Below are 24634 nucleotides of genomic sequence, written 5' to 3'. Positions count from 1 at the left end.
AGAGGACCGGGGGGGGGGGGAGAGGGGAGAGAGTGAGCGTGCGCGGCTGTCTCTCTGATGGTCTTACTACAAGAACTCTGTCGGGGGGGGGGGGAGAGGGTTGCCTAGCTGAGCTGAGGGCCAAGTGGATCTTTCAGGTGTTCATTAGAAGAAGAGGGGGTTCCTTAAGTTTAGAGCAACAGCTGGTTGTCACAGCAGGCATTTCATTGCCTCTGGTCATTTGCAAATTAGCTGTCTTTGTTTTGTGAGCAACGATCAGGAAGCAAACAGAGGTTCTATCCATGTCTCCCTTGGCTGAGTCCCCCCCCCCAACACAATTGGATCTCAGCTCCTACTGATGGGGTGTGGGTGGTTTATTGAGCAGCCCTGGTTGAGGAGTAAACCGAAAGCGGACGTTTCCCCCCCCCCCACAGGATGTGGTGATGCAGGTGCCACCCTGGAGGGTTTCACCAGAGGGCACAGGCACGTGGAGGATGCAACTGCCTGTTGCTCTTTGTCACAGTGGACACATCATCTTCTCCCTCCAGTATCCCAAGCAGAGTGACTCAGAATGGCAGTTGCTGGGGAGTGAAGCTGATGGGTGCAGCTTCTGTCATCTCCTGAGCATGGATGGGGGGTGGGGGGTGAGGTATGATTTCAAAAGCATTAGGGGACTGGACTAGCTCATCCTTTGGCCAAATCCAGTAGCGGCCGGTTTTTCCTATTGGACTGGTTCGTATAGACAGAGCGATAAGGATGGTTCTGTTCAGTCCTGGTTTCTCCACATCACCACGACATGTTCTACCTGGCCTGCCAGTTGCTAGTTTGGCAAGCCTTGCCTGATAGGATTTCTCTAAGAAAAAGTTCTCCATCTTTTGCTGTTCTCCAAACCATTTGCAATTTGTCACCAACATCGATCTAGAACTGTGGGGCCCAGAACCCATCCCCCGCCCCTCTCTGTCACTACCCCAGCACTTCAGTCCCTCCCCTCCCCTGCCCTGCCCTCCCACCCCCACCCCCACCCCCACCCCCCTCCTCCAAAGGAGCCTCATCAGCATTTATGGCTTTTGGAAAGAACATCATGTTGAATGAGAACAGCTGACAGCACAAAGGGGACTTCCCAAATCTGAAGGCATTATAAAGCTGCCTTAAAGAGGAAACTGAGCATCATCTTTGGACTGTCATGTCCTTAAGATCCCACATCCCATCTGGAGCCCCTGAGCAGGATCCAGGATCACTCAGCAGTCCCAAAACGTTCCAACAGTACCGAAAGCACTGACGATTGCCCCTCTTTGCGATCCACGAGAAGGTAAGACAGAACAACTGTTGCGCTGCTACCCGGTCGGTGGGTGGTTCAGGCTTCTTCCAGATTCCCACCAGTATCCAGGCTGGTTTCTCCTGGCCTTTGCCCGGCCTGCTGCTAGCTTTGTAAGCAACCTTTAACGGCTTTTAGCTTCTCTTGTTGGCTATAATAAAAGGTACGCCCAGAGCTGTCTGGGACTCAGCCAAGGGAGACATGGAGAGAACATGCCAACGAAACCTCGGCTTCAAAAGACAGCTACCTGGCTGCACGCGAGGGGAAGTCATGTTAGAAACTCAAGGACACACATAAAGAGGGTGGAATAATATTTAGGAAATATCAGGCATGATTTGAGAATGAGAAGGCAGTACTACGATACCGAAGCAAGAAGATCTTATTGAAAAAATACGGGAAATAGCAGAAATGGACATTTTATCAGAAGTCATGAAGGACTAACCCCTACAAAAGGCAACAGAAAGATGGGACCTATTCAACAAATGGACTAAATTAACAGGCAACATGTAAATAGCATATACTGAAATGTGTGCTTAATCTAAAAGGCAGAAAAGAGAAAACAGAACAATTTAAAACTATGATATGGCATTAAGTTTAGAATGGTTGTTAGCATGTCATGGTCTCTCCTCTTCCCCATAAATTCCCAAGTCCCCTTTTCCTTTTTGTCATCCCTTATGTTAAAAAATAAAATTATATAAAAAAAGAGAGAGAGAACGAGAAGGCAGTAGATCCACCAGTGGAACAAGGGTGTAAGAAAGGCCCACAGAAAGCCGCTGGAATAGAACCTGCCTCTCCTTCCTGACATTTCCAACCACCCTTTTCAAAATTTCCCTCTCCAGGACATCAACCTCAGACCTAGAGTGGAACCTGTGCAAGGTGTGAGGAGAGAGAAGTGTAAGGAGAACCCAGCTTTCCTGCAGAGTATTGGATTATTATTATTATTATTATTATTATTATTATTATTATTATTATTATTATTATTATTATTATTATTATTATTATTATTATTATTAGTAGTAGTAGTAGTAGTAGTAGTAGTAGTAGTAGTAGTAGTAGTAGTAGTATTAGTATTAGTAGTAGTAGTAGTAGTAGTAGTAGTAGTAGTAGTAGTAGTTGTTGTTGTTGTTGTTGTTGTTGTTGTTGTTGTAGCTGTAGCTGTAGCTGTAGCTGTAGCTGTAGCTGTAGTTGTAGTTGTTGTTAAAAGTTTTATTCATTTTCAATAAGGTTGAGGGTTGGGAGTGGGTACAAGGGAATAAGGAAGAAATGGATAGCGGGGTGGGGAAGGGGTAAAACTCCAGAGAGCAAAAGAGTATTCTTACGTCCACTTACTTAATTATGTTAAAAGGGAAATCACATAAGTAAACCATGTAACAGTTTTCCCAGAGTACGCATCTATCTTTACAGCTCTTCCCATTTCTTTGGACCTTCTCATACTTCTTCCATCTATGCTTTCCAGTCCATATTTCGGATCCAGTTATGAAACCTTTCCCATTTTTTTGAGTCCTTTTTGGGCACAATCTTTTGTTTATTGCTTCTGTTCGCACATCCATCTCCGCCACTTCCAGTGTCTTTTCTAGCAGTTCCTCCAGAGATGGTACCTCTTCTTTCTCCCAACGTTTCCCTTATAGTATCCTCGATGCCACGATTGCAGGTATTATCAATCTCTCATTTCTTCATCTACAATTTCAGTCCTAACATTCAGTAAAAACAATTCCGGTTTAAATGGTATCACATAAGAAATTGTAACCTTTCATATATTGAAAGGTTTGATCTCCAATAGCTTTTTATTTCCCTACATGTCCACCGCATAGGATAAAAAGTACCCTCCTGCATTTTACATTCCAACATTTTTGGGAGGTTTTTTTTATATACATTTTAGACAATTTGGTTGGAGTCATGTGCCGTCTATAAAATATCTTGTATATATTTTCTTTAAAGTTTACTGATTTTGTAAGTTTAATATTAGAGTTCTGGATTATTTTGAGTTACTTGGGGGGGGGGAGTCTTCTGTAGGGTTCAATGATATATATGTTTGCGCCTTCTCTACAAGCTCCCTGTGGGACTTGCTTCCTTATCACTCGACATGAAATGAAACAAGTGATCGGGCTCTTTACTCTCAGCCCAAATCTCCCTCAGCGGCTGCTCATTAGAACTTCCAGGTGGAGGAGATGGTTTGCCAGGGTTATTGCTCCACCTCAATCCATCAGGCCAGTGAAGGTCTCCACCGTTTATGAAACCTGATCCTACACTGTGTTAAGTTGTGCATATCATAACCATCGCTCAGGATTCTGTCCCAGAACAGGTGTACGGATCTGTTTGCTCACCTGCATATTCAAATGCGCAACCCAACACTCATGCGAAGGCGCCTCCAGATCTACACTGGAGGGAGTCTTCTATTTACTAGCAACACAGTGTAGAGAGCATCTATAACTAAAATACCTACAAAATCAGATGGGCATCCTGTTTAAACCTGTGACTTGGGGGAGAGACATTCATGGGCCCGATCACCCTGGCGAATTTAGTGAGATCCTGTCCATGTATGAAAGGGTCTTATGTTCAGTGCAGTCTTTTAAAATACTCACTTGAGTGATGTCTACACTGGAACACAAGGTTCATGAGGTGTTCCTCTGCTTCCACCCTCCCCAATCTTGCAAAATTGCATCAGGAAAGAGGCACAAAAATATCTCTTTTTGCAAGCTTTTGGAATCATGAATGGAGAGCGAGAATGGGTGATGCCTTTATTAGATGACCAAAAATATCAGGGAGACAAACAAACAAACAAACAAACAAACAAACAAACAAACAAACAAACAAACAAACAAACAAACAAACAAACAAACAAATAAATAAATAAATAAATAAATAAATAAATAAATAAATAAATAAATAAATAAATAAATAAATAAATAACCAAGGAGGCTGTGAGGTCATTACACAATTAATGCAACCCACTTTTTTAGGCATGCACCAGTAACTTGTGAGCAGTGCAGAAAAATTATAAATGAAATGTCTGAGAAATGTGTAGCAAAAAGTTTGCCAGGTATCCTCCTCTCGAGGGGAGTCTAAAGCAGGCTTTGGGGGGGGGTGTCCTTCCGTGCTTCACCCCTGGTACCATTACTGATATTTTTAGGGACCTAATAAAGGTATGACCCACCTTTGCTTTCAGATTGCATGCAAAGCCTACACTGTGTTCTTTTCCGATCTGTTGAGATAACAAATGTCTTTGTTACCTATCATGTTAGAAAAAGGATGAGGGGGAAGCTCTCAATGTTAGCGCAAATGCAAAGAGGAAAGAACAGCACCTTCTCAAAGAAGGTTAGATTTCACCCTGAATGGCCCCCCTCCCCATTTTGCTGGAGACAAGAAAGCCTATAAAAAGAAGATGGTAAGAATAAATTTCACGTCTCCATCTTAAAAACACCACAATCATCTTGAAATCCCAGCTTGCCTCTCCGTTAAGAGTCAGGCTACCAACCTCCTCGTAGGAAAAGCCGTGGGTGAGGCAAACGAGGCTTTCATGTTCTCCAGACCAAGACTTTCATCTTGGACGATCAATTCATCCCTTCAGTTGCAGGTAAAGCCACTCAGTCTGGCTTCTATTGACTTCCTTTATCCTCATCCAAAACCATCCCAAGCCTTTACCGTTACTCTAGGGCAGTGGTTCTTAACTTTGGGTTACTGAGGTGTTTTTGGACTGCAACTCCCAGAAGCCTTCACCACCAGCTGTGCTGGCTGGGGTTTCTGGGAGTTGCAGTTCAAAAACACCCGAGTAACCCAAGGTTAAGAACCACTGCTCTAGGGCGGTGGTTCCCTACCTTGGGTCTCCACATGTTCTTGCACTACAACTCCCAGAGGCCTTCACCACGAGCTGCGTGCTGGACAGGATTTCTGGGAGTTGTAGTTCAAGAACATCTGGGTTAGCCAAGGTTGGGAACCGCTGCTCTAAGGGCTGTGAGCCTCCACTCTGCAGAGGCGAAAGATACTGAGTAAGCTTGTAAACTACCCCATCTTTCAGTGGGTCTACTCTAGGTGGGACTACCAATGGGGTGCTATCCCTGAATGAATTAGGCTTGCCACGTCAATACCCGTATCCATTTTGATGTTCATTCTGATGATGCAAAAGTCCCAAATAGAATCACAAATACATTTTTTAAAAAGAAAAGGTTGATTGAAAGGCACAGATGGCCGATGAAGAACCTAAACTTCTTCACCTCGGTCCTGCCTTTCTCTGGCACATTTATGCAGAAGCAATTTTAAATTCACTTCAAGCCTAGAAAATGTAAGTAGGGTGGGACTTGGGAAACATTGGGGCCTCCAGTGTTCCGGGTGACAGGCCCCTTATAATTTTTTTTTGTAAACTATGGATCACATTGTCTGGATTTATAAGTCCGAAACATCTGTAGGGCCAAATGTCCCCCTGCCCCAATGGAGGGCAAATTATTCGGTGATGAAGCCCACACTTTAAATGCAGAAGTACACTTAGTACCAGTTGTGGTGGCCAGTATTTAACCAGCCATTGTATGACTGGGAAATGTTCACATTCATGCTTAGAAAAGTAATTTTTTTTTTCTGGACTATCCATCAGCCAGTCATGTTGTCCTGGGGATTCTGGCAGGACAGAACCCTTCTATTCCAAAATAGACAACATTTTCAGAATTTAACTCATAGAAAAATTGGTTTCCAAGGCCAACTGCTCTAAGAGGTCACACTGGCTTTGGTGAGGAAAGAGATGAATGGGTTCTGCAGGTTTTGCTGTGCTTGGAGATGAGAGATGGGCACAGACTGCAATTTGTGCTCTGCACCTCCCAGCCCCACCTCCTCCAGTGGGCGATGCCTCCAAGCGGGTGCCTGCTAGGGGAGGCGGGGCTGGGAAGTGCTAACCCACCCCCCTAAACTGCCGAACCCGGTGGTTCGTGCCCATCTCTAAAGGAGACTGAAGAGGTCAGACAAAGATTTTCTCCTCCGTCCACCTCTGGAGATGCCTCTGGGCCAGGCTGGGCTGCTGCCTCTCTCTTCCTCTGCCATAAAAGAAGGAAGCCAAACAAACTCGGCATGGACAGAGTTCCGACTCCAGTCCTCTGAAGACGCCGGCCACGGAGACTGGCGAAACATCAGGAAGAGCAACCTTTAGAACACGGCCAAAGAGCCTGAAAAACCCACAACAACTGTTAGATCCCGGCTACGAAAGCCTTTGAGAATAGACTCGGGCTCTGCCGAGAGCAGACTACAGCAGGATGAGAAACGAAACTTGGAACAAGAGCAGCATGACGGGTGGAGGCCAAGAAACATTGGGGTGTTTATAGCAAGTGGCCAAGATGAACGCCCCCTTCCTTCCTTCCTTCTCTTTCCTTGATGGACGTCACCAGGGGTTTTTGGAGGCAGCTATTTCTGGCTTCAGGAACATGTCCCCTTGCATGACATCCGGCAGCGCTTGCCCCCAAACTGGATATCGCTGCCTGGCTGAGGGTTTCCCTTTTCCCTCGCACTTCCCTGTCACTGAAGCTGCAGTGAAAGGAGAGAAATCACGCAGGCAGCTTGTGAATCATGCCCATCTGGATGGCTGTTCACGAGATTTCTATTCTGCTTTAATGACCCAGCAGGTTCCGTTGTGCAGTGCACAACATCAGCAGCGAAGATTCACCCAAGACAGTTAGAGGAGGACCGCCAGAGAACTGGAAAGCTCGCTTTAATGTCCTGCCTGAGCTGTGAAACTCTTTCGGCTTGGGCTGGCCGGCCTTCCGCCTTCCCTCCCTCTCCCTCTGAGAGAGCTCTTCTGAAGGGAGGGCAGAAGGAAGAGCAGCCATGCTTGCTTCCATGAGCTTAAGGACACGTCATGGTAGAAACTTCAATGATCAATCAACCAACAAGGAAGTCATGCTCCAAGGAGAGGAATTGCTTGCTAGAGTCACCTGGATCTTCTGGCAGGTGCTTTCCTGAAATGCACCTGTGCCGTTTAGGGTTCTGCGTTTTCTCCAAGGCTTACTCATAGAGCCTATGCTCTATGTGTGGAGGTCTCCAGCGCTAGGAAATGATATTGTTTCAGACTAGAATAAATGAACCAAACTGTCGGGAAATGCCTAATCCCCCAAAGTAACTTCTCTGAGCGCTGGGGCAAACACTGCTCTTTCTAACAAAAGGCTCTCAGGGAGCAGGTTTTGGGACACTCAGTGGCCTCACATTTGGCAGCATGTCCCAGCAGACTGCTTTGGGCTGGATGGTACCAATGGCTTTCACTGGTGATGGGTGTGTGTCCTCTTTCACAGTCCTCTCTTGGAAAGGCTGCCAAAGGCGACTCTTCTTTCTGCTGGAGGGGTCCATTTCTTGAAGAGCAAACCAGCCCGATCTTAATTTAAATTAAAAAAAAAACCAAGAAGGAGAGAGATGAGGGACATTGAAGTTGGCCATCATCCACCATGGGTACCCCCTGGGTTTGTATATAAATTTCCCAGATGTTGAACTCAGCAGCTAGCACCTGGGTCCCTGGGTGAACATCTTTTCTACTTAAACAAGATGTACTGCAATACTGTACAAATTCTAAAATCATGTCCAACCTTGCCACCAGACATGCAAATCAGTGTTTCCTCTTTTGTGTGTGTGTGTGACACAGGGCCATTTCCTAGGAGAGAAAGTGGCCACCTTAGCATTGGCCTGGAATGAGGCAGCTTCCTAGGCGCCCAGCCCATAACATCAAAGAGGGACCCGTCTCCGCAGAGTCTTGCACCTAACCACCTGCTCTCCCTCCTTTGCTCCCTAGACACTCACCCTCCGATTAACCGGTGTGGATCACGATGTCTGCCCTCCTCTTCCTTCTGGGATTGGCTCACTGGGTTAGCCAAGGTACATTTCCCAAACATTGGACTCAGCTGGGGAGGATCTGGGCCGTTCATCACAAAGCAAGGGGTTTTCAAGCAGAGAGGGGCACAAACCCACTGGTTCATTTATTAGCTGAACAGGTGTTCTACGCTTCTCAGCCTGGCCTCGTCCAGTGGGTGCCCATTCAGAGGCAGCACCCCAGTGAATCCTGCCTCTGAGTGGGTGCCCACCAGAGGAGGCAAGACTGGGAGCACCAAACACCTTTACAGCCACAAAATGACCTGGTATGAACTGGACTTGTGGTTCATGCCCATCTCTAGTGTTTTGTAATTAGTATTTTTAAAAAATTGGCACAGGAGATAACATGCCATGGCATAAATAAATCTTACAAACAACGTAGGCTAAAATATTGTTGGTTTTTAGGACAGTAATAGTTGGGTGAAGGTTTCCAAAGAAGAAGCCATTCTGGGCTGTTTTGCATGTTTTTTTTGGGGGGGGGAATTAATACTTTTTTTCCCTTTTTATGAGTATATACAAATAAGTCGGTTCCCCCTTTAATTTTGCTAAGACATTTGGATGAATGCAATTGTGCAACCATCACCTCCCAAATTTCAACATAGGGATCCCCATTTCCGTGCACCTGGAGGTACCAGAGCAAGTGGTGGGCTGAAGATTGGGAGGAAAGGAGGAAGGAGTCCAGTGTCTAGGCAAAAATGGGGTGGGGGAAGGCAGGGCACAGGTAAGTGGAGTCCGAGTGGAAGGGATGGGCTTCTAACCTGGATGGAGCTGGGTACTGCTAGTTAGCAGTAAAAGGAACAAGTTAAAACTACTGGCCTCCCTGAAGAGGCAGAACTGTGAAAAATGACTTTTAAAAAATGACTCCCGGAATTCCCTAACCAGTTTTATAGCCCAGAAAACATCTTTTCCAAGCTCCGAGAAATGGCACATCGGTGTCCAAAGTCTAAATGAATGCAATGTAGATGCTAGATGATCTCTCTCTAGAGAGAGAGAGAGACAATGATTGAGCGTAGATGCACAGGGAGACGTTGTTCCTGCATAGTGGATAAGTGTTCCTGTTTTGGTCCTAAAAAGAGAAGTCAGTTCATGGATGTAAGCTTGTGAACTTCACAGAGTGCTTCAGGCTGAAGCCAATGCCTTGATGAAGGCTGCCGTGAAGCCGAGATGCTTGCATTTCTCTGGGCAGTATTTTAATAAATGAAAATAGTCCACACTGCTTTTGTTGAGTCCTAAGTGGGATTTTTGCAGGGTAAGGAAACCAAATCTTCCAGACTGTGACCAAGCAGAACAAGAACCACTGAGGTATATGACTCTGTCTGTTTCCTTTTCTTCTGCCTCCTTCACTTCTGTGGCTCCGCCCCCCCGTTCTTCTTCTTCTTAGCCTTTGCTTCGTGGGGTGCCACGTACCCTGAAAGGCTGCAGGCCGTCAAAGGTTCCTGCGTCGTCATTCCCTGCACATTCCATTTTCCCAGCACCGTGACGGTCACGGCCGCCGGCATCACAGCCATCTGGTACAAGGGCCCGGCGGGCCAGCGGACCGTGATCTTCCATTCAGAAAATCCAGGCACGGCCGATGCCCAGTTCCGAGACCGTGCAGAACTGCTGGGCAATCCTCTCCAGAAGAACTGCACTTTGCTTCTGAAGAACGTCCGAAGCGAGGATGGCTCCGAGTACAACTTCCGTTTCGAAATCAGCGAGGGGAATCGCTGGACCGAACAGAGGCCGGTCCAGCTGACCGTCCTCGGTAAGCCTTAAGAGGTAGGGTTCCCTCCACCATCTCCCAGGCCTTGCAGCACCGCCTGTCTTCAAATGGAGAGAGGAACCCGGCTGTCAAGTCACCGTTCTTTATTCCATCACCGTCAGTCATGAGGTAGTAAGGCAAGGATGATCCAAACGTGGCCTGGACCCATTGTTTAGCCAAGGGACTCCTCTTAGATGGGCATCTTTAGCCACTGACAATCTTTATTGCCCCCCGAAGGTAAATTTCCACGCCTAGTAGCTTCCAGGACTAGTATTTTCCTGTGAAAACAAGGCTCAGCCCCTCTGCACGGTGTCCCCCACTCCTGGGGTACCACAGACAAAAGCAGTGTGGGCTTCTAGCCATTTCTGGTGTTGACGTTTTGTTTTATTTTGTGGATTTTCCAACTGCTCAGGGCAGAAGCAGCCTGCAGTGTCTAAAAGATACACCACATTAGAGCTAGCCTAATAAGCTTTAAAAAAACAAAGAAACAAAGAAACAACACTTTGCTTCTTCCTCTGCCCCTCCATGGAGGAGCAGAGGAAGTGTTTAACTTCCCAATATTGTGAAGTGGCTAAGCTGTCTTCTTAAGCCACTTAACGATATTGAGAAATTGAAAATGGAAGGGAATTGACAGCCACAAGCCCCACTTTGGTTGGACTTCTCAGTGATCGTGCATGTGAGAAAAGGACCAAAATGGAACCATCCTGCCTAGGCCTAAATAAAATAAAATAAAATAAAGAGTACCCCACGACAAGCCGCCAGAGGGGTGTGGGTAGGAATGTCTAGGGATGGGCTGATTTACGCTGGCAGTTACATCACCGGGTCACCAGCAGAAGGAGCGAACCAGCCACACACACACACACCCCACAGCAGATGGGCGAGATGCCTGTGTAAGTCACCCCCCCTGGATGTGGCAGGGCCCAGGGCTGTTCCTCCCCCTCCCCCCGGCCCCCAATGCAGAAGAATGGCTTGCTGCATCTCACCGGCTTCGTTTTTGCCTTACCTCTTTAGACAACCCAACTACTCCCAGCATCGCTGTTCCAGTGGATCTGCGTGAGGGCCAGCAGGAGGCGAATTTTACTTGCTCCACTCTGCACTTCTGTCCCGACCGTAGCTCCCTGCGATGGACGGGTTACAACGCAGAGACGTCCCAGTTGTTTGAGGTGGTCGAAGAGGGTGCCTCTGGAGTGCTCCAGAAGCAGATCCTCAAGACCGCTCTTACCTGGAAGGACCACAACCGGAAGCTGGGCTGCGAGTTGTCTCTTGGGATCCAGAAGGTGACCAAGGAGGTCACGCTCCACGTGAAATGTAAGTGGGTTTAGGCAGGCACAATGGGGCCTGAGGATCATCACCAGAGTCCTCCTCTTCCTTTGGCCACGTGGGAGCATTCTGCGTGGCTTCCATTAACCACTTCAGCGAAAGAGCGAAAAGCGAAAAGAAACCCTTCCTCGCCTTCAAACAGGTTGCGTTCCCAACAAAGAAGCGCCAGATCCGTCTGCAGAAATGTCCCCTTTTAATTTTGCTTTTCTAGAGATGAAAAACAGGCAGGGAGGAAAGGAGGGGAATGGTCCGAAAGCTCCCCATCAGATCCAAAAGATGGGAGGAAAAGTCTCCTTGCTGGCTTGGGCGGATCATGGCCTCCCCCCTCCGCCCCCCCCAATCCCAAGCCTAGTTACTTCTTAGGGGCTTGCAATGTTTCTTTGAGTTTCAACACCCCACCCCCCACCCCCCACCCCAATGAAAAGCAGCCTTCAAATGCTTGAAGACTGACCGGAACGTGAGCAAAAGTTGCTGAGCAGGGGATCTTGCCTGAGGTTTTTTCACCTGTAAGCTGGCGTCCTCACCTGATTCAGATTCACCAGGTTCTCTCTCTCTCTCTCTCTCTCTCTCTCTTTATGCAAAGGAAAGGGGGGGAAAGAAAAAATGTGGGTGGGGAATGGGAGATAAATGCACCTTTTCATTAGAGGAGAAAAGCTGCTTGAGGCCAAAGGAAAAAAAACTTGTGGAAAACAATATGAGTGGGAAAAAGTTAAGTCCTGCCCAGGGATGAGAAAAGGGTCCCTTTTGGGGAATCACAGCTCCAAGAATGAAACAGCCAGAACGAGGCCTGAGCATTTTACTCTGGGCTTAACCTTCAGTCCCACGGCTTGCCTCCACAAGAGCAGATCCAGTGGCTTAAGGGCTGAACGGTGAGTCCGCATATAGGTAAATACCTCCGGATCAATGAGCCTACTTCAGTTGGAGGACTAACCAAGCTACCAAGCCCTCTCCGAAATGACTTTTCCCATCTCATCGTAGCCTTTCGCCCTTCGATTCTCTGTTGAAGGGCTCCGAATTTTAAACACGGATAAACAAAGGCGTGGAGGCTGGAGCTATGGCAGGCCTGGGGATAACTTACTGCATTCGGCTTCCAGGTCTCTTTCCTTTGCTTCAAAGAGCCTCGTGGTGCAATAGCTAAACTGCAGTCCTGCAGACTAAACTCTGCTCATGGCCAGGGTTCAATCCCAGGCAGATGGCCCGAGGTTCACTCAGCCTTCCTTGACGAAACTGAGTCCCTAACTCGCATGTATGTGTTGTGGGGGAAACAAACATGTTCGTAGCCTGCATAATTAAACTGTAAATCATAGACAAATCGTGGAACTGCAGAGCTGGAAGGGACCCTCTGGGTCATCCAGTCCAGCCCCTGTTAAGGAGGCACCATGGGGGAATCGAACTCCCAGACTGAAACCCCTGAGCTCTCCAGCAGAGTATTGCCCAGAGTGTGCTTTAAGTGCTATGGGGTGGTATATAAACAGCACACTTTTGCTTCCCTATAGCTAAAATGCTCCCCTTCCTTGAGACCAATGAGTTCAGTCCTGCCCTGGGGGTGTGTGGGGAGTTCTCTTCTACCCCCCCAAAAAATCTAGTTGCCATTAAAGTTCTAAAAAATGACTGCTGCCTTTCTCAAAGTCTTTGGGCCTCTCTTTCATTGGCTCCTAGATGCCCCCAGAGGAGTCAAAGTCTCCCTGACTCCATCGGCAAAGAACCTCCTCCGCGTGGGCGATGCAGCCTCTCTGACCTGCATCGTGAACAGCAGCTACCCAGTCCCCACGGCCTACCGGTGGTTCAAAGACGGCGTCGCTAGTGGAGGAGGGAGAGTGAAGACCTTCCAGGCGGTTGCCCGCAAGGATTATGGCCGGTACCGCTGTGAAGCAGTAAATTCTGTGGGCACTGGCGTGGCCGAAGGAGTAACACTCTTTGTTTTCTGTGAGTATCTGAAGCAGGGAAGTGATGCGGATGGTACAGACGTGGGCTCGGTGCTCATCTCTAAGGTCAGATTGTCACCTTTTTGTGTGCATGCCCACCATGAGACTTAGCAGCTCACGCTTGCCTCTTAAACAGGCTAGGGAAATTTTAACGGTGTCTGTGCCAATGGTACAGATAAAGTGGACTCTTAAAAGTCAGTCAAATATGCTGCAGGGCAAAGTCTCCTCGAAATTCTGTCCATCTGCCTTTCCCATTCACTGCTGTACAGTACCGAATGTCATGAGTTTGTGATTTGTAAGGTTCGCCTCCGTTGTCCTTTGACCACAGGAGACGCCTGGCTGGTGTGTGACGGTGTGCTTATTTATTTGGGTTTCCCATTACCCTGATCATGAGGCCTCTCCAATGTGACAATTCTAAACCAATTAACCAAAAGACAGACCTACTCAATGCTTCAATTTTAAGTCAGACATTAAGCTAAACACAGTGTCTTGTTTGTTTTACTCTGGAGTAGACACACATGTCCATGGATTATTTTTTTTTACCTGGTAACTCCTTGGCAAAATTTAGAGGTATCCCCATTTTTTTAGGATAAGTTGTGTTAATGCAAAATCAGCTCTATTCTTATTAGAATGCAACCCAATCACATCTGGATTCCCTGCCCCCTTCTGTCTGTCCTTCTCAGTCTCCTCAATTCTCTCCCCCCCCCACAAACACACACTCTGAGGCCACATCTGGGGAGGGACAAGGCAGAGAGGAAATTCACCGGGGCCTCCCATGAAAGGTAGCCCTCCGCCAGTGGCAGTTGGAAATCTGGCCTCACAGTTAACACTCTGTTGGGGTTGTCGTTCAGCAAGTTCTGGAGGTTGGCCCCACCTTGCCCCTCCCTGATTTAGAGGGGAGGAAGCTGCCGTGGCTCTTTGGTGGTTGGCTGGTCCTCTCAGAGGGAGAAACAGGGAGAACCGCTGGGCCCTCGGAGGGCTTCTGTGTCCTTTGACTGGAGGGAGGGAGCCTGACCTGACCACGTCTTCCCTGCTCGGTCCTCCCAGCTGCTGAGCTGTCCATCAGCCCCTCTTCTAGCATACGGGAAGGTGAGATGGTTACGCTGACCTGTGACGTTCCTGGGGGAGACAAGCAAGCGATCCACTACAGCTGGTACAAGAACAACATCTGGATGAAGGAAGGCGCTTCCCGGAGCCTGGTCTTCCAGGAGGTTGCAGTCGGAGACACCGGCTATTACACCTGCAAAGTGCAGAATGAACAAGGGAGCGAGATGTCCCAAGCCGTTAGGCTCGACGTCTTGTGTGAGTTTTCAGATACCCCTTTTCACGCTTTATGTTCGGAGCCCGTTCTGAAGGGATAACCCCAACGGGGAATGGCTGCCGCCTCCTTGGACTTGGTGCCTTCCCAGTGGCTGGCGAGATTGCTCCCATCGTTGGTGGCAACAGGGTCGTTGTTTGCCTCATCCCTGGCCTCTTTCCTGAGCTGTCCCTCCTCTGTCATGATGGTCATCCATTCCCTGTTCTTCAGCGTTAGCCCTGAAATCTTGGGGAATGGACTGAGCGGGCAACCCTCGATTCAGGAGCGTGGCATGGGGTGGTTTGGTCAGGAGCTGAGCTCAGAAGAGATGGCACTCATTCTATGACCGGCTGATGGATTAAGAAAAGAGGCTGGTTTTCTTCTTAATTACAGGCTGGAAAGGGAGGGTGCAGTTTACCCCCAACACCACCACTTCAGCCCAAAAGGGAGCGTCATGTCAACAGAGTTAGAAGCCCTTAAACGGGAGGAAGCCTCTACTCTCTGCAGCGGAAAGGAAAAAAGCTGTTGGCGCCAGACTATCATGATGGATGAGGGCCCGTTTTAAATTACATTCACCAGAGAACTACAAATGAGAGCAGGGATTTATTAACTTTGCATTGAAAGAGAAGGATGACAGGCAAGGCTGCATCTGAGCCATTTAGGAAAGCACAGAGAGAGAGAGAGAGAGAGAGAGAGAGAGAGAAACTGGAAGACTCACATGGTTGAATTTCATGCTTTCCTACAAAGCTGATGTTGAGACATCCGTCATGTCCTTACAATGCATTTGTAGTCACCTGTGCTGCTTTGCAGAGATTGAAAGGGTTTCTTGGCCAGACTAAAAGTCAGTTACAGCCATGCTGGCTGAGGGATTCTGGGAGTTGTAGTCCAAAAGGAACACTTTCCAGTTCTGTCAATGGGTTTTTTAGATGCTTCCTCATCTGTGGACTTACAACTGGCTTCTCTCGCGAGTGACTTCCAAGTGTGTTGGACTACAACCTCCACGGTCTCTGGCCGGTAGGGTCCCAGATGACGGGAGTCGTACTCCAACGCCTTTGGACATTTGGAGGAACCTTCTCTTAAGGCATGTATTCCACGATCTGTTTGCCTCACACAGATCCCCCCAGGTCACCTTCACTCACCTTATTCCAGGAGACCCAGGAAGGTCAACTGGCCATCATCCATTGCACTGCAGACAGCAACCCTCAGTCCACCCTGAGTCTTTATCGGGAGAATCAACTCATTGCAACCACCAGCTTGCACTCAGCTCCCAATCAGCGGATCAGCATAACAACGACCCGCAACTCTTTGAAACTAGAGATCCGGAAGGTCATCCCAGAGGACAAGGGGAACTACCAGTGCATCGCAACGAACGCTTATGGGAGTGTGAACACCACCCGCTTCTTTGGGGCTCAAAGTAAGTCCGTGGTTCTGCAATACACGAGGCTGCTTTTGACTCATCCAGAAGGAGCGCATATGCTCCCCCGCAGGCACCCTACTGTGTGCAGGGGGTTGGCCATCTTTTTTCTGAGCACTGTGCCTTTGCACATGTGTGCGAGCGCAGGAGGTGCCCCACCCCCATGCATTGACCCCAGTTCCCCCCCCAACCGGTCCACAGTCTCAGAAAGGTTGGGGACCACTGGTCTAAAGGATTCGTATCAGTACCAAGAGAGACAAAGAGGAACCAAAAGCCTGGGCTGGCCCCTCACCATCTTTCCTCCTTTTCAAATGTTTTTAGAAAGCCTTCTGCAATTCATAGTCCAAAGAAACCACTTCTCCAAGCTCTGGGTGGCAAGACCTTTTTGCACACTTATCACAGGGAGGGAGCCTCTTGTAAGTCTCCACTGTATTAGGGCACCTCGTTCACAATCAACGCTGACCCTCTCCTGTCTTCTTCTCCCCACATCCATCTTCCAGCGGCCAGAGTGGTGGTCCAGCCTGCCAAGGAACTGCCTGAAGGCGACCGAGTCGCCCTGACCTGCACGGCCACCTTGGAGCCTGGAGAAGAGACCACTTACACCTGGTACAAAAATGGCAAGTGGCTCCGGGAGGGAAAGGAGAGCTCCCTGGTCTTCCCAGCCGTGACCAGCGATGACGCTGGGGCTTTCCACTGCATGGCTCAGAACAAGAAAGGCAGAAATACATCCCCAGCGGTTGCTCTCCGTGTGCTGTGTAGGTCGCCTTCCACCTTGCCTCTCCTACAATCCCGGGCGATGGGAGGAAGGGCTTGGGACATGCTTGTGCTCAGCCTTCCTCTTCTGTGGTGGTGAAATCAAGGGGAGGGGGCCCGAGGAAAAAGAGGCATCAGCCCTTCATCTCCGGGGGAGCATCCATAGCTGGGGGGGGGAAGGTTCTGTCATGGAAAAGCTCGGGTTCATGCTCCCACCCAACCAAACCACTTGGGATTTTGGGACTTCCGAGAGACCCTCCAGAGCAGAGGAGGCTGGTGATGCCAGCTTCACAAGGCAGTGCCACCACTCCGGGTTTTCGTCCAAATTTTAACCAAGTGGCCAAAAAAAGGGGGGGAGGGGTTCGGTACACTGGACAACACTTTTAAAATTCAGATCAGGATTCAGAGGACTTTCCGATACTGATGCAGAGGTGTTTCCTCTCTTGCTGTGACCACTGAGAAGGACTTCACCCATGCTAATTGTGGAGCGAATCCCGAAGTATTTGTTAATGTAGTCACAGCCAGTGGTCACTTGTTTCATTTCACAAAAGGACACAAAAAGATGTTATGGTAACATATTGTGCTGAAGCATGATGTTTGGGGACAGTGGAACCCCCCACAATCTTTGTCCCTAGTCGTCCCAAAGTATTATTTATTTATTTTTTTAAAAACCTAGTGAATTTAGTACTAGGTCACGTTTGCACTGCATTGGCATATTACTGTATTTTTCAGTGTATAAGACTATACTTTTGTCTAAAATCTTTAGACTAAAAATTGAGGGTCGTCTTATACACGGAAGTAAACGGAGGAGAAAAAACAAGTGGAGGGAAAGCAGGGATCAAAGTGATCCTGTAGGGCTTTGATCCCTGCTTTCCCCTCCACTTCCTAAGCCCCACTTTGATTTTTTTAAAAATTTTGGTTTAGAAAGGTGGGGGGTGTCTTATACATGTGGTGTCTTATACACGGAAAAATACAGTAGTTTGGTTTACTGGATTAGTGGTAGATTGCCTGTAAGATAAGAAAGGAGAGTGGAAGTCCCCAGGTGGCGGGTATTTGATGTCTCCCCACAGCCCGTGGGGCAGCCATGAGCTGTGAGGATGGATCAAACCCCATGAGATTGAGAGCCAGTGTGGACCCTGGCGCTGAAAGCCTCCGGGGACTTTGTGTGTTCGCCTAAGTGGGATATACAGTCATAAAGAGATGGAGACTCAAGCTTTGAGAGTAGTCTCAGCTGGAGGATTTTTAAGGGATAATAACACATGTTTTTTTAAAAAAGAAAGCCAGTTTTCCACACTAATGTCTCCTTTTCCTCTGAAGATTCCCCAAGAGAGCCTGTGATGAATTCTCTCCTGGAGACCCAAGGGGGGCATCTTGCCATCATCGGGTGCACGGTAGACAGTGACCCACCCTCTGAGGTCGCTTTATACAAAGGGGATGTTCTCTTGGGTTCCACCAGCACTGCCCGCTCAGCAACTGACCAGAGGATGACCCTGACCCCGTCCTACAATGGGTTGAAGGTGACCATCCAGAACGTGACCTTGGAGGATGAAGGCGAGTATGTCTGTTCTGCTCAGAACCACTACGGGGAGTCCACAGCCTCCATGGATTTCACCGCAGAGAGTAAGTCATCGAAGGAGACTCCTTCACACTCTCACGGGGAATCCACCCGACCCGCGGACAGCAGAGTCTCATACCGTGGCCGTTGTCATGGCTTCTTTAGACTGAACCCTGGGGTTTGTAGTGAGATGAGATCCTTAAAACGAATCGCTAACTGCACTCTCGTGCCCTTCCCTGAACCACAGCAGAGGATTCTAAGGATCCCACCCATCTACAGGTCCCACGCGTCAGATGGAGCTACGGTCGTTCTAAGAGGAACCAAATATGTACCGTCAACAGACTATTACGGGGCGAACTTTGTAGGCATAACTGGGGATATGAACAGAGAGGATGGAAGTCAGTGTGTGTGTGTGTGTGTGTGTGTGTGTGTGTGTGTGTGTGTGTGTGACTGCAAGGCAGGGCTGTTTATTTTCCTAACACTCATCAAGAGATTCACCTCTAGATTTGATGCCGGCTGTTTTTTTTTGGGGGGGGCAAGCCCCATTTGCTGCATTCTAGTTACAGCCCCATAGCACAATCTCAGTCGCATTTCTTAATGTTGTTTTGTTATTGAGTTGCAGTTGGGGGAGGGAGGGGTTAGGGGGAAATGTTCTCTGGTGCCCTCTAGTAGTGGCCAGGTCCAAAACCTTTGAAAGAAACACGGCTCGTTAAAATAATCATGGGCCATCAATTAATCCTGACTTATGCCAACCCTTTTTCAGGGTTTTGAAGGTAGAGAATACACAGAAGAGGTCTTCCCTTCCCTTCCTCTAGGGGGCGCCCTGGGACTGTGTGCAGCTGGCCCAAGGCCGCCCAGGCTGGCTCTACTCACAGGGAGGCCCCATGAGGGGATTCAAACTCCCAACCTCTGGCTCCACAGCCAGAGGCTTAAACCACTGAGATATCCAGACAACCAGTATTGTAACTTGGTTCCTGTCAATTACTTTACCCAAAAGTAATTAGTTACAGGTGACTTTATTTGATTTACTATTGTAGGTGTTTAGACTGTTTGTAATATTCTTATGTTGTATTGTATACATTTCTGTTGGAACCCGCCCAGAGTGGTCGACCAGACCAGATGGGCGGGATATAAATCAAATGAAAGAAAGAAAGAAAGAAAGAAAGAAAGAAAGAAAGAAAGAAAGAAAGAAAGAAAGAAAGAAAGAAAGAAAGAAAGAAAGAAAGAAAGAAAGAAAGAAAGAAAGAAAGAAAGAAAGACTTTGTTGCTTGCAAATTACTTCTTCCAAGCTCTTGACAAGCCGGCTGAATATACAGATGGTGGGGAGGGTGTGGTGGTGGGCACAGTGGTGGCAAGAGACAGAGTACATTTCAACACTTTAGGAAGCCAGATTACGAATTTCAAACATGCTTTCCAAGATTTCTATTGTGACATGAAAGAGAGATCCAGTCCTCTAACAAAGCATAGCTTTTCCAAGCCCTGTTGTCTGGGGATAGATGGTAAATCTTTCTCTTATCGTCCACTTGGATTGGACTAAGATGTACCAGGGTGCATCTGCTTACCTGTCCTGAGAGATCACTCTGGCCTCCCAGCAAATATTCATTGAACGTCCACTGTTGCAATCATCATAAGGGCCTGCATGTTTTACACTTATATTCCCCATGCTGCCAACTCAGAGAACGCCTCAAAGCATCGGACGACACAGACTCTGAAAAGTTTATGTCAGATAAACTGGTTGGGCCTTGAAGTGTCACTGAATCCTTTGCAGTCTTTTGCTCTGAGCCACTCTCTGATTTTGCTAACATGGGGGATCTTGCTAATATGGGTAAAGGACAGATTCGCTCCAGCTGTTCACTAGCTGGAGGCAGGAATAAACAGGACTGCTGACGGACGGTGGCGGTGGAACCTCGTCCTAAAACAATTGTGGTTAAACGTGACTTTTAGGACTTGCTTTGTTCTGCTCTTTTGCTCCTTCTTCTTCTCTGACCAATTTTGGCATCTTTCTTCTCTCCCACCCACCCTGTCCTTCAGCTGCAAAAGTCACCATCACTCCCTCTTCGGAGGTGCTTGAAGGGGTGGCGGTCCGTCTGTCCTGTGCCGTGAGCAGCATCCCCTCCACCTTGGCAAACATCACCTGGTTCAAGGGGGGTCGCTCTCTCTCCGTGGAGGACCACGGGGAGGCCCTGGAGTTCGAGCAAGTGGCCAGAGGAGATGCCGGGATCTACAGCTGCCGAGTGGAGACTTTGAGAGCCAGCAAAAGTTCCAACTTGGTTGCCCTTTCTGTGCTGTGTAAGCACCCCTGGCTTTCCCCCCTTTGTTCCCAATGCTCTCACGCGAGACCCTTGGTCTAGGTACAACTTTGGGTCCCCAGATGTTCTTGGACTAAAACTCCCAGAAGCCTTCAACACGAGCTGTACCAGCCGAGATTTCTGGGAGCTGCAGTCCAAGGACACATCTGCGTGACCCAAGGTTGGGAAACACTCTAGAATGATTCGGGTTGATTGATTTTATTGTTTTGATACACATATAGCAATACATAGGAGGGGCAACCCCACACTTGGAGAAATCACTTGTCTTGGACCAGCCCCCAGAATCCCCCCGCTTCTGTGGTCCTGAAAAGGTGAAATCCAGCACTCCTTTCTAATTGGAAGATTTCAGTAGCCACTCTGGCTACTCCGAAGACTCACTCTGAAAAATAGCAGCCAGTGGAGTTCCTCATCTATTGAGGAGTCCTGCTCCTTCACCTCGGCTGGGGGCAACTCAGATAGAGGCCATCAAGAAATCCTAGGAGTTGGGGGGCCAAAGGTGTGACCCAAACGAAGCCTAACAAGGCACCCCATGGGGTTGTTGAGGTCTCTGCCCCATTGCCCCATATACAGGGAGGGTCTGAAGGAGGAGTTCTGAAAGCCGACCCTTCCGGTCCCTCATCTCTCTCCCTGATGTGCCGTCCGGCCGTCCATACCGTCCCCTCCCAGGACAGGTCTAGCCTCTCTGGGTGTCTGCGAAGTCCCTCTCTCTAGCAAGACACCCAGAGGCCATCCAAACCTTTCATACCATCCATGGCTCAAAGCAGAGGGTGGGGTTTTCCCCACCCTCATCATAACCACTGCTCCTGTAAGTGGTGACCGATGGCTGATGCTCAAAGTACCTGCTTTCACTGAGCCTCGTCCGTTGCAGTTCCGGTGAGCTTTGTTTTGCGATGGGTTGTTAGAAGGGAAGCCCAGGCAGGATCTGTAAGTCCCCGAAGGCTTCTACGCATAGCGATCTGGAGTGTTGCCATCCGGATGTTTATGGCATTGCTCTCCACAGCCATCTGTTTGCACCAGAGGATCCAGTTCCTTGGTTATTATACTCCTGAGTCTGAGATTGCATGGGGAGGTCTTACTGAAATCCGCCCATGGACCATTTCTGCCCCAGAGGATGGCAGGCTGGGGTCTTGCCTTTCAAAGGCATGTCTCCCTTGTGTTGCCTCCCCACAACATGAAGACAAAACAGTATTGCATGTGTGTGTGTGTGTCTGTGGACCTGCATTGCATTCCTTGCTGTTTCAGACCCCCCTGGGACTCCTCAGGTGACCGTCTTTGTGGAGACTGAGCGAGGCAGGCTGGCCCTCTTCCAGTGTTCGGTGGACAGCAACCCAGCCGCTAAACTGGTTCTGCGCAGAGGAGAGGACCTCATTGCCTCCAGTGGCTCCGAGAACAGCGTCGCCTCCCAGAGGATCCGCGTTCAGCAGGCCCGCAATTCCCTCTGGGTGGAGATGAAGGATCTGGACCCCCAGGATGAAGGCCGCTATAACCTCACGGCTATCAATGCCTACGGCTCCTCCTCCACCTTGTTGTACCTCCGTGTGCAAAGTAAGTGCAAAGGGGGATCGACAGCCCTCCCCAGTCTGTCTTGAGGAAGATCTTCTACCCTTGATATCCCACCCAGTTGAAAACTCTCTGTTGATCGATCCAGAATATGGAAACATTATTTTTCTCCCCTTTTTCTTTCCCCTGCTACAACTTCTAGGAACCTCTCAGTGGCCGTTGTCTCTTGGCCCTGCCCTGCAGGCTAGGGGGATGATGAAAGATGTTAGTCTGAAAACGCAACTGTCCCAAGATCTTAAGCGCTCGCTGGTCTTTGCCAGCTGAGATCTGTGGTGAAGTTGGTCATGGAAAAGGTGCTCCTGTCCACTTCGAATGAAATGTTCTGGGACTGTCCTCCCTCCCACACCTCAGAATTATTAGAAATAGACGATGGTCCACAGGAGTGGAAAATGTGGCTCTCCTTGCTTATCAGGGGGGAAAAGGTGTGAACGTTTTAACATACTTTTATTGTTCCCTGTAAATAAGAAGCAGCTATTCACGGGCCACAAGTGGCTCCTTAATTAATTTACAATTAATAGATGGTGATAGCAGGTTAGCCAGAAAGCAGTGTTGAGACTGGAGCTAGGATACGTGGCAAGGCTGAATATAATCATATTTCTTGAACTCCTCAAATATTCCACTGTCCTGCCATTAAGCTCTTGATAAGCAAAGTTCCTCGGGCCTCCTCAGCATCGTGGTTGTGCTGAAAAATGGCATGGGGTCTTTTTTTGTTCAATATGTTATATTTGCTGTGATTAAAAAATCATAATAGCCCAGTGATAAAATGCAAGAAACCGGCTGGGACTGTTCAAGGCTGCCTCCAGATGGGGCAAAATTTCCACTCTGGCTACAAATAAGCACAGGGGTTGCCAGGATCCGAATTGCACCATTAAGGGCCAGTTTTCTGAGTGTCAGAGGGAAACACGAGTGTTGGCAACTCATCGGGTGGCAGTGACTGAGAACATCTACCTTGTAGGTGTGGTTCTGTGCAACAAAACACCACTTTGAAGGGCTGAAATGTCTCAGGAACGCAGCATTCAAGCCTGTTCTCACATTTTCATAAGAACCGAAGACGAGCCCTGTGCAGGATCAGGCCAAGGGCCCATCTAGTCCAGCTTCCTGTATCTCACAGGGGCCCCACCAGATGCCCTCTGGGAGCCCCTGAGACCACTAGATATAACTGTCCCCTGATCCCCCTCTTCCCCTGCATCTGGCATTTGGAGGGACCTTCCTTCAAAGCCTGGAGATGATACATCCCCATCATGGCTTGTCACCTGCGATGGGACTTTTCCTCCAAGGATCTGTCCTATTCCCTTTTCAAGGCTTCTAGGCCAGGTACCATCACTACATCCTGTGGCAAGGTGTTCCACAGACTCACAACACGCTGGGTCAAGAAATCTTTTCTTTGGTCTGTTCTCATTTTCCCAACCCTCCGTTGGAGTGGATGTCCCCTGGTTCTGGTCTTGCGTGAGAGGGGAGATTACTTCCCTCTCTCCACTTTATATCCATCCCCTGCATAATTTTATTTTCCTGTGATTTCCACCTGGGTTCCAGCGGCCCGGGTTCTGGTGACCCCATTCCCGGAGGTGCTGGAAGGGAGCGCCGTCAACCTCACCTGTGACGTGGTGGGAAGCTCCCCCAGTGGGACCACGTTTTCTTGGTACAAGAACAGCCGGCGCCTTCAGGAGAAAAACAGCGATGTTCTCGCCTTCCCACGGATCACCAGAGAGGACGCCGGCTCCTACCACTGCAAGGCCCACGGGCCAGAGGAGGGGGCCGTCAGCATCTCCCCGCCGGTCAGCATCACAGTCTTCTGTAAGTCTGTTAAGTCACACGAATGCCTGTAGCCAGACGTGGTTTCTTTGTTGTCCTCTTCAGACCAAGCTTAGACTGGAAGACTTTCCTCTTTTTTTGGGGGGGGGGGAACTAAACTCCCAGAATCCCCTGGCCAGTTTGGCTGGGGGACATAGAGGGAGGAACAGAGTCCCAAAAAAGATTTTTCTCTAAGGTCACGATGAAGCAGTTGCTCCTCAGCCCTGATTTTTAAAAATATGTTATTGTAAAGATGGGCATAAGAAAACTTTTTAAAGAATTCGTAGAGTGCATGAAAGCTTAATTTATAAAAAAAATTGCCTTAGGCTGAGGGGAAGCCTCCCCAGTGAGGGAAGGCCCCAGGGCCAAATGGCCCTGCTCCTTTACTCATAGGATCTGCTGACCACAACATCTGAAGAGCCCCATGTCGCCTGGCTCCTCCATGACAACTCAAGGAGGCCATCAAGGTTCCCGGGCTGTGAGCCTTGCCCTCTCCCACATTTCCTTGCACAACCTCTTGCCTGAGGAAAAGGCCAGTGACCTGGAACACCTGTGTGAACATTTGCCCTTTTTGGGACCCCATCAAATCTCGGGGAATGCTTTTCTGCTGTTCCTCCAGCTGCATGCAGGTGGCGCTCTTGCTTTAGGTACCAACTCCGTAAAGGGATGCTCTGGTTGAAAGGCACAGCTAGGAAAAGCTCCCCCTCCTGCCTTCAAATGGGAGGGGAAATGCTCTGGGCACCTGCCTCTTTCTCTCTCCCTCTCTCTCTCTCTCTCCCTCTGTGTGTGTGTGTGTGTGTGTGTTGAAATTGGTGGCCTCTTAGGATAATAAAATGCAACAATA

General features: G+C 48.7%; 1 protein-coding gene across 3 annotated transcripts in view; it reads left to right on the top strand.

Annotated features, from left to right (window-relative positions):
- The first annotated feature begins 1066 nt into the window (after positions 1-1066).
- SIGLEC1 (sialic acid binding Ig like lectin 1) overlaps positions 1067-24634 on the top strand; it is a 45126-nt gene continuing 21558 nt past the window's right edge. Inside the window, exons 1-12 of one of the 3 annotated variants that reach the window (XR_013545739.1) lie at positions 1067-1288; positions 8049-8131; positions 9507-9869; positions 10878-11174; positions 12846-13112; positions 14159-14413; positions 15523-15822; positions 16323-16577; positions 17893-18195; positions 20162-20419; positions 21682-21984; positions 23533-23793. Coding sequence is in view for 2 of the 3 variants with exons in the window: in XM_078394419.1 (XP_078250545.1) it covers positions 8083-8131; positions 9507-9869; positions 10878-11174; positions 12846-13112; positions 14159-14413; positions 15523-15822; positions 16323-16577; positions 17893-18195; positions 20162-20419; positions 21682-21984; positions 23533-23793 (2911 nt within the window). In the remaining variant the exon portion in view is untranslated. The remainder of the gene's footprint in view (positions 1289-8048; positions 8132-9506; positions 9870-10877; positions 11175-12845; positions 13113-14158; positions 14414-15522; positions 15823-16322; positions 16578-17892; positions 18196-20161; positions 20420-21681; positions 21985-23532; positions 23794-24634) is intronic. The other 2 variants (XM_078394419.1, XM_020795165.3) reach the window with 2 other exon arrangements.

Source organism: Pogona vitticeps, chromosome 5 (genome assembly GCF_051106095.1).
Source record: "Pogona vitticeps strain Pit_001003342236 chromosome 5, PviZW2.1, whole genome shotgun sequence".
Lineage (NCBI taxonomy): Eukaryota > Metazoa > Chordata > Lepidosauria > Squamata > Agamidae > Pogona > Pogona vitticeps.
This window is presented reverse-complemented; position numbering and strand designations above follow the sequence as displayed.